Source organism: Manihot esculenta, chromosome 12 (assembly GCF_001659605.2).
Source record: "Manihot esculenta cultivar AM560-2 chromosome 12, M.esculenta_v8, whole genome shotgun sequence".
NCBI classification, from domain to species: Eukaryota; Viridiplantae; Streptophyta; class Magnoliopsida; order Malpighiales; family Euphorbiaceae; genus Manihot; species Manihot esculenta.
In genome coordinates, this window is record NC_035172.2 from 31,097,955 (window position 1) to 31,107,146 (window position 9,192).

The 9,192-nt window shown below is 47.1% G+C and overlaps 1 protein-coding gene across 1 annotated transcript; it reads right to left on the reverse strand.

Annotated features, from left to right (window-relative positions):
* Positions 1-6,510: 6,510 nt before the first annotated feature.
* On the reverse strand, positions 6,511-8,926 carry LOC110627623 (uncharacterized abhydrolase domain-containing protein DDB_G0269086-like). Its single transcript, XM_021773973.1, has 6 exons — positions 8,528-8,926; positions 8,233-8,323; positions 8,000-8,144; positions 7,315-7,864; positions 6,781-7,149; positions 6,511-6,696 (listed from the first exon to the last, which is right to left on the reverse strand). The coding sequence occupies exons 1-6, from the start codon at positions 8,924-8,926 to the stop codon at positions 6,511-6,513; spliced, it is 1,740 nt and encodes a 579-aa protein (XP_021629665.1).
* Between the last annotated feature and the right edge of the window lie 266 nt (positions 8,927-9,192).

Consider the following 9,192-nt stretch of genomic DNA (forward strand, 5'->3'; position numbering starts at 1 on the left):
TCATCTTGCTTAACATGCATAGTTAGTCCCACTCACCTGGAACCTCTGCTTTACTAACTTGGGCCAACTCTGTACTGTAGCTAAACACCTCTCCTCTGATCAAATCCTACACAAAAGGACTCTTATGAGGTGTTAAACATCTCTAGCATAACTCTAATACACCTTCCCAAAACCCCTCTAAAGCCTCATAAACATGCATGAAAAATCATGCAAGGGAAGGCAAAACAGAGCACCTTCGGCGGCACTTTCGGCGGCCGAAAGTCTCCTCCAGAGACGAAACTCACCTACTTTCGGCGGCACCTTCGGCGGCCGAATGTGCATGACAGAGCCGAAAGTCCAACTTCCGAAAGCAGCCTTCGGCAGCCTAAGCCACTTCCACAAGGCATTCGGCGGCCGAAACTCACTTCGGCGGCCGAACCTGAGTTCTTCCAGAACCCAGTTCATGCACAAACACATCTCCTCAACCCTTCCTCACATACCCAACATGCATAAAACCTCCTCAAGACAGGCATAGACCTCTAAACATACCCAAAGAGGCCTAAACACTCTTAAACTCTAACAACAATAACATATAAACACATAGTGCACAAAGGGTCCCTAAAACCCTCCCATGCACACCCATGCTCATCTAACCCTTTCTTCCCATAAAACTCCTAAAACTATCCATAAAACATGCTTAAAACATCATAAAACGTAGAGATCAACCCTTACCTCTTGAGTTGGTGTGACCTCAACTTCAAAACGTGGAGCACCAAGCTTTGCAAGCTTCAACTCCAAAATTTGCTCAAAACCTTCAAAACCAAGTTAAAGCTTACTAAAACTTTGAAGAATCATGAAAAAACTAAGAAATCATGCCAAGGAGGACATGAGCTCACCTTGGATGGGAAGAGGGAGAAAACTTTCCTCTTCCACCGCCCTAAGTGGCTTTAGAGAGGAGCTGGTCAACCACGTTCGGCGGCCAAACATGCAGGCGAACCATGCAATGTTCGGAAGCCGAACTTTTCTTTCGGAAGCCGAACCTCAAGCACTTTCGGCGGCCGAATGTCACCTTCGGCGGCCGAACCTGTGCTTTTGTCTCCTTAGCCTTTCTCTTCAAAACCATTTTACATAAAAACCATAACACACTTAAAACATATAAAAACCTTTTGAAAACCTTTGCTTAAACCCCTACAGGCAACTCCGACATCCGACATTCCACCGAACAATAGGAATTTCGATGCCTGAACAAGCCGGGTATGACAGGAAAGAAAGGTAAGCTAGCTCCACGGTACATCGGACCCTTTGAAGTCTTGCAAAAGATTGGGAATGTATCGTACAAGCTGGACTTGCCTGCTTCAATGGAAAGAATCCATCCGGTTTTCCATGTTTCCATGTTGAGGAAGTTGAGGAAGTTCGTATCAGATCCGGGAAAGGTTCTTAGTGAGCCTGATGTGGAGATCCAAGAGGATCTCACCTATGTTGAGCAGCCAGTACGGATCCTAGACACCCAGATCAGAAAGTTAAGGAACAAGGAAATCCCAATGGTGAAAGTCCTTTGGAATCACCACAACATCGAGGAGTGTACCTGGGAGACACGGGAGTCTATGCTCCGGCAATATCCTCATCTCTTTTAAAGTTAGTATCTATGTGTTTTATGTGTTTTAGGTATTGTATGCTATGCATGTGATGGTTTAGGAACATTCGGGGATGAATGTTCTTAAGGGGGGGAGAATGTAATACCCGGCTAGACTCCGGTATCGGAATTCCTACCGTCCGGTGGAATTTGGATGTCGAAAACCTCTAGAAGGGTAAAAGCATGTTTTCATAAAAATTTTTCATGTATTTTAATGGTTTTAAGTAAAAAGGATTTTGAGTTTTGTATGAAAAAGACCAAGGAGACATTTCCAGGTTCGGCCGCCGAACATTGGATGGTTTTGGAGGGCAAGTTAGGCTTCCGAAAATTTCAAAGGTTCGGCCGTCGAACCTCATGTTCGGCCGCCGAACATGCATGAGATGTGGGGGCACGTTCGGCTGCCGAAAGGTACTCTCCCCATTTTCGGCCACGGTGAGTTCATGCTCTCCTAAGGTTGTTTCCAATGCTTTTCCTTCCGATCTTTCATGTTTTAACAAATTTTATGTCGATTTGAAGGTATTTGAGCAAAAGAACAAGTTTTTGAGCTTGGAGACCCAAGGAGTTAAATCTCTCCCAACTCCAAGTTAGATCGCCTCTACTCTCGATCTTCAAGAGGTAAGAGTCGATCTCTAGCTTATGATGTGTTTTAAACAAGTTTTATGCAAGTTTATGGAGTAGAAATGCATGTTTAGATTGTTTTGAGTTTATGGGTTTAATGTGTGTTTATGAGCAATGTGGGTATGTTTGATGTGTTGTAGTTGGGGTTTAGGCTAGTTTGAGACCCCCATGAACTTGTATGCTTGATTGTGTATGATTGGGAGTGTTGTAGAATAGGTTTTTGCATGTTTAAAAGATTTGGGAGGCGTTTGTGCATGTTGGAGCTGAGTTTCTGCCACTTTGGAGAAACTCAGGTTCGGCCGCCGAAGGAACTTTCGGTCGCCAAACCCGCTTGTGGAGGCAGCCTTCGGCTGCCGAAGCCTGTCCCCGAAAGAGCACTTTCGTCTCTGAAGGGCAGTTTCGGCCGCCGAAAGTGTCGCCGAACATGCATGAGTTTCGTCTCTGTCTGGGAGTTTCGGCCGCCGAAGGTGCCGCCGAACCTGCCTGACTTTCGGCTCTGGAGGGACTTTCGGCCGCCGAACTTGCCGCCGAAAGTGCCCTGTCCAGCCCTCCTTTGCATGTTTTTCTATGATTGTTTCATGATGTTCTAGGGGGTTTTTGGGGAGTAGTTTAGAGTTATGTTCATGTATGTTTGGTCCCTCATTTGAGTCCACCTGTGTAGGTTCGGACCTGAGGAACCGAGGACCCCAGCAGTGAGTCAGCTGCTCCAGTGTCTGGTCAGAGCTATCCAGAGGTGAGTGGAATAACTCATTACATTTTAAATCAAATAATGGACATTTTAGCATGATTCACGCATCATTAATGCCATGAGATATACTAGGTTGTCTGCATTAGAATTCACGAATATGTTGCATTGCATATTTTGTTGTTGATGTGGATGAATGTTGGATGATCCATAGCCCTCGACCTATGATATGACGATATGATATGTACGGTATGGAATGAAAGACCAGTGGGACCCATTCTACGTCCGCTGGCACTATGTAAGAGAAAGACCAGGACCCATTCTACGTTCTAGCACATTGGAATGTTATGTTATGCTATGTAAGAGAAAGACTAGGACCCATTCTACGTTCTGGCACTATTGGATATGTAGAGGGCTATTGGTGACAAGTTCATCCTTGATGTGATATGTTTGTGATGTGATGCATTCCATGAAAGCATGAAATGTTAATATAATGTTTTTATCATTCTGCTCACTGGGTTTTATAGCTCACCCCTCTCCCTTGACCCCCAGGTTTGCAGGTACAGGGTAGACCAGGAAGTCAGCAGGAGTAGAGTTATGTTATTGTATTAGTTAGAAGTGGACATGAATATGATGTAATGTATTAGTGCAGTATAGAAATGTAATGTAATGATGTTCTTAAGGATAAAGTGGTGCTTGACCATAGTATGTTGTAATCCCTTCATGAGTACATGATCTTTTTCTTGATAGTTATGTTTAACCAAACTTGATGCATGTTATGTCACCTCATTGGAGCATTGATGAGGACTCCAAGGTGGGTTAATGTTCATGATTATATATGGTGCATGCACAGGTTGAGTTTGGTTGATGGATGAAAAAGAAAATTTTAAAATTTTTATGTATGTTGTTGATCATATATGGGATTAAACAGGTTCACAGGATGTATGTTAGGCTTGCTACGGGTCCCGGCGGCCTTAAGTCGATCTGGACCCTAGCGCCGGTAGCGGTCCGGTTTCCGAGTCATTACACTTGCATTTGGCACTGAGGCCGTGGTTCCAATCGAGCTTTAAGTCCGTACACATCGAGTCCAATTCAACGACGAGAACACCAACATTGATAAGCTGAGAAGTAATATGGATGCCTTGGAAGAAATCAGGGAAGAAGCTCAAGTCCGTACAGTCGCTTATCAGCAACGAGCGGCTCGTTATTTCAATCAAAGGGTCAGAGAAAGCAGCCTGAAGGTAGGAGATCTGGCCCTAAGAAATTTGAAAGCCACGGGAAAGAGAGCGGCAGTAGAAAAGCTGGCGCCGACCTGGGAGGGCCCTTTCAGAATAACAAAGGTGGTCAAACCAGGGGTATATCGAATCGAGGACATGCAGGAAAACCCTGAGCCTCATGCTTGGAATATCCAGTATTTGATAAGGTACTTCCCTTAAGGTGTTACCAAATGTAAGAGAGTCGATTGTATTTTGAAACATAGCAATAAAGTAAACGCTATTACCATCAAATTTGTTATTTGTCATAACTTACATTTGTTTCCATTGAAAGAAACGAAAAAGAAAAATAAAACAGGCACAAAGGCGCAAGACCTCAGTGAGGTAGGTGATCGGGCTCCCCAAGTGCCCCCGGCACCACAAACCGGCTGAGATGACGAAGCGACAGTAAGGCCACAGTGCCTGAATCTTGCGTAAGACCTCAATGAGGTAGGTGATCGGGCTCCCCAAGTGCCCCCGGCACCAATAAACCGGCTGAGACGACGAAGCGACAGTAAGGCCACAGTGCCTGAATCTTGCACAAGACCTTAGTGAGGTAGGTGACCGGGCTCCCCAAGTGCCCCCGGCACCATTAAACTGGCTGAGACGACGAAAAGACAGTAAGGCCACAGTGCCTGAATCTTGCGCAAGACCTTAGTGAGGTAGGTGATCGGGCTCCCCAAGTGCCCCGGCACCATTAAACCGGCTGAGACGACGAAGCGACAGTAAGGCCACAGTGCCTGAATCTTGCGCAAGTCTCAGTGAGGTAGGTGACCGGGCTCCCCAAGTGCCCCCGGCACCATTAAACCGGCTGAGACGACGAAGCGACAGTAAGGCCACAGTGCCTGAATCTTGCGCAAGACCTCAGTGAGGTAGGTGACCGGGCTCCCCAAGTGCCCCCGGCACCATTAAACTGAATGAGACGACGAAGCGACAGTAAGGCCACAATGCCTGAATCTTGCGCAAGACCTCAATGAGGTAGGTGACCGGGCTCCCCAAGTGCCCTCGGCACCATTAAACCGGCTGAGACAACGAAGCGACAGTAAGGCCACAGTGCTTGAATCTTGCGCAAGACCTTAGTGAGATAGGTGACCGGGCTCTCCAAGTGCCCCCGGCACCATTAAACCGGCTGAGATGACGAAGCGACAGTAAGGCCACAGTGCCTGAATCTTGCGCAAGACCTCAGTGAGGTAGGTGACCGGGCTCCCCAAGTGCCCCCGGCACCAATAAACCGGCTGAGACGATGAAGCGATAGTAAGGCCACAGTGCCTGAATCTTGCGCAAGACCTCAGCAAGGTAGGTGACCATGCTCCCCAAATGTCCCCGGCACCACAAAACCTACTGAGATGACGAAACAACATAAGGTCAAAAGAGCCAACCTAAGGTACACAAATCTGAGCTCGGAAAGACCAAGCAAAAAAAGAGCCGAGTTCGGGAATCTCAAAGGCAAACTGAGAGTAACAAATTTCCTCTGACCCAAGAGGCCGATCTAAGGCATGAGCAAACAAGACCACCAGCCTCAATTCTTCTCTGCACAGAGCTAAAAACAAAGAGGCCAGCCCTGCTCATCATTTTAAAAGGTACATGGTCATTTCACTTTGATTACACAAAAAAATTATATATTCGATCTTAAATCATGGATCAATCAATACGAATGCCTCTGCGAGGTTGGAAAAATTCATCAGTTAGAAGTCTAGTCAATTGCTACAATTTTAGCTATGATTGGCTCAAGGGTAAGAAATGACAAACAGTATAGTTGATTCCTTAGAAAAATTATTGAGCACATGGTTTAAGAGTTTTATCCTTAACATATTGACAGATTAAGCCAGGTGGGCCTTCAATGGATTAAGTCAATTAGGCTTTTAACAGATTAAGTAATTTGACAAGGCCAGAAAAATAAACAAAGACAGGAATAGCTCAAATATAAATGAAAGCTGGATTTCATTAAAAGGAAAATAAAATTACAACTTGTTCAATCATTTACAACTACTGGAGGAAAAATTGTCCTTAAAGGACTTACATTCTTGGGAGCACTATCTTTATCTACACTACTATCTACAAAAGGTACAATTTCCCCCCAGGGGGCCCAGCATCTTCTCTTCGAAGCCCAGCATCTTCCTCCCCCAGCTCGGCGTCTTTTTTAGGAGGTCCAGCTGCGGTGTGAGGAGCTCCCTTGGGCAAAGTTCTGTCATCCTCCCCGTAAAGCACATCCTCGCCATCGGAGTCTACTTCAGCAGCTCGGAATTCAGCTAACAGGGTGGAAGGGGCATCTCTGGCTTCTCTCAAGTCTCGATTGAAACCGGAGATGAACATGCAGAAGCCCTTATGCCATATTGCATTCTTCATCTCGTCAGAGGCTTTGTATTCCGCACACAGGCCTGATCGATTTCTTTCTTCAGCTCGACTGACTCCTTGTACTCCTTCAGTCGCTTCTCACACTCCAGCTGGACCATATCTTCAGCAAGCTTAGCGTCCTCGAGCAAGGCTGCACACCTCTTCTTCAAAGCCTCGACTTCTTGGCTGAGGTGCTGATTTTGGAGTTTAGACGCCTCAGCTTCCAAAGTCAAGTCTTTAAAGCTATCAGCTCACTTGGCTAGCTCCTACTCAAGGACCACAACCCGAGCTAGGGCTTCATCCTTCTGAGCCAGCACGGCATCAAAATCTGCCTTCAACGACTCGTGCTGGCACCGGGCCTCATCCCTATCCTTCTGAGCTTCTTCTAAGGAGGACAGCTGCTTCAAGACCTCATCACGGTGGACCTCTGCAGCAGCTGCCCTCTTATCAGCCCCCTTCAGAGCCTCCTTGGTATGGGCCAGTTCCTCCCTAAGGGTCTTCAGATGCCCTTGAGCAGCAGCAAGGTGACCCCGGGCATCGCTGGTTGCGATTAAATTTTCTTCAAGATGCGCCTCTTCAACCTGGCGGTCCACAGTGCTCCGATTTGATTCGTCCCGGGCGTCTACCTTCATGAAGAGGCCCATCAGCTAACACAGAGAGAAGAAATATTAGAATGACAGACAACAGAAACCAAATGAAAGAATTCGAAAGTAAGAAGAACAACTTACCATTAGGAGCATCTCCCTAATTGTGCCTCCGAGCTCCTCTCGAGTCCGAGATCGGAATGCTGCTTACTATCGTGTAGAACTCGCCAAAAGGCCAGTGAGAGCAAGCAGATGAGGATCCAAAGCTTCCGTGACCCCGCCAAATATCCGCTCCCGCAAGATTTTTGCAACAACGCTCGCTGGAGATTGATGAGTGATATCCTCCACGTTCAAAATGTCATTGTCGGGAGCAGACAGCAGAGGCACCACAGAAGTCTCCTTCTTCTTCTCGAGAGGAGGCAGAGCTGGATCTGGTCTCTTGGAGGTCCGGGACTTCTTAGAAGCAGGAGCCGGGGCAAGAACTTTAGAAGGAGGAAGACGCTTGCTCCCGACCCCCTTCATAGCGCCCTCAGAGACGGCATCATCAACTGGCCCGGGCTCTCCCTCCTCGGTAACAGGGGTGACCTCAACAGAAGCCCCCTGGGCACTTTCACCAGCAGGGATAATCTCCATCCCCCCTTCAGGAGCCCTCTCCTTAGTTGCAGAGGTCTCAAACCTCTCCTCAGGAACGTCCGTCTTCACCAGCTCGGTGCCTTCAACTGGCCTGGCGGTGACCCTAGGAGCCTTTTTCGCCCCCTCAGTAAAAGCCCGTTGGGACCTGGGGGCTTAAGAAGACTGAGGAGCCGAGCTTGACCTGCTACGGCTGGAAGGTCTGGAGGTCTTAACACCTCGAGAGCTCGGTCTGGAAGCCTGCGAAGGAGCTAGGGCTGGGGCAGCAGGCCGGCCACCCGACCTGGTGGAAATGACTTCAGCCACCCTCTGAGTAGTCTCCCCCACTGATCGCCCAGCTCGGAGGGCGTCCAAAGCAGCGTTCATGCTCTCCCGAGATAGCGTGAAGTTCTTCGGGGGCTTGATTTGGTCCATTTTCACGTCGGAAGCTGCAAAGATTCAAAACCCGAATGAATTAGAACAGCCTTCAGTGAAAATCACAAAGAAAAAGCAAAGCAGTTAAACAAGGGACAATACCTGCGTCTTGGATATCCCGAAGATTGGACGCAAACATACATTTTTCGACATCATACTTCTTATCAACAGAAGTCAGTCGAAGGAATCCAACCTGCTCAGAGAGACTCAACTGAGGCAGGTCATTACAACCTAGAGAGACATCCCCCCAAGAGAGCTCCACCCCCTAAGACATCCCAGAGTCTTTCTTCAACTCCACCACCACAAAACCCTCAACCCAGCCTTTTATGAAATCTTTGTAACCCGTGAAAATGGATAACCCACCACGTGGGGTGAAATAATAGAAGCACTGACTTACGCTAACGAGACAGAAAAAGGTTACAAACAGACGCACTGTGGGCGTTAATCCCCAACTCAAGCAAATAGATTCGAAAGAACACATAAACAAAATGGAGTTGGGAGACAGCATCCGGGGAGTTATCCCGAAGTACTGGAAGACCTCGATGAAGAAAGGAGTGAAGGGAAAAGTTAGACCGTAGTCTCGTTGTTTAACGAAAAAGACTATACTGAGATCTTTCTGGGGATCTATCAAACCGGAAGGAGGAGGATCAGGAAGAACAATCCTCTCATTTCGGTAAGGAGCTCGAATATGGTAGAGAGGAGTGTCCAAATACTTCTGAGAAAAGAAGTTCGTCAAGGTAGAAGGGGTAACACAAGACTCTAGATTAAAGATTTCAAGAAGCTTTGGGCCTTCCATGGAAGAATGAGAAGCGTACCTTGAAAACACAAAGGGCAGAGAGACGGAGCTAGCAATGCGCACGGGGAACAGAGGAAAGCAAGAGTTTGGAGAAGATGGAGAGAATTTGAAATTTGAAATGACAATGAGATGAAGAGGTGTTCTGAGGAAAACTATCCTTAGGCGGCGCGGTCATTATGATCCTCGATATTTACCCTCTCATCATTCGTACAATAACTGATGAGAAGGTAAAGGGGCAATTGATGACCACTAGATTTCACTACCCC

Coding starts and splice junctions, on each gene's coding strand:
- LOC110627623 (XM_021773973.1), bottom strand. CDS start 8,926: ATGGAAGGCCCAAAGCTTCTTGAAATCTTTAATCTAGAGTCTTGTGTT. Junction 7,865..7,999: donor GCTGAAGTCATTTCCACCAG/GTCGGGTGGCCG, acceptor TTAAGCCCCCAG/GTCCCAACGGGCTTTTACTG. Junction 7,150..7,314: donor TTGCTCTCACTGGCCTTTTG/GCGAGTTCTACA, acceptor TCTCTGTGTTAG/CTGATGGGCCTCTTCATGAA.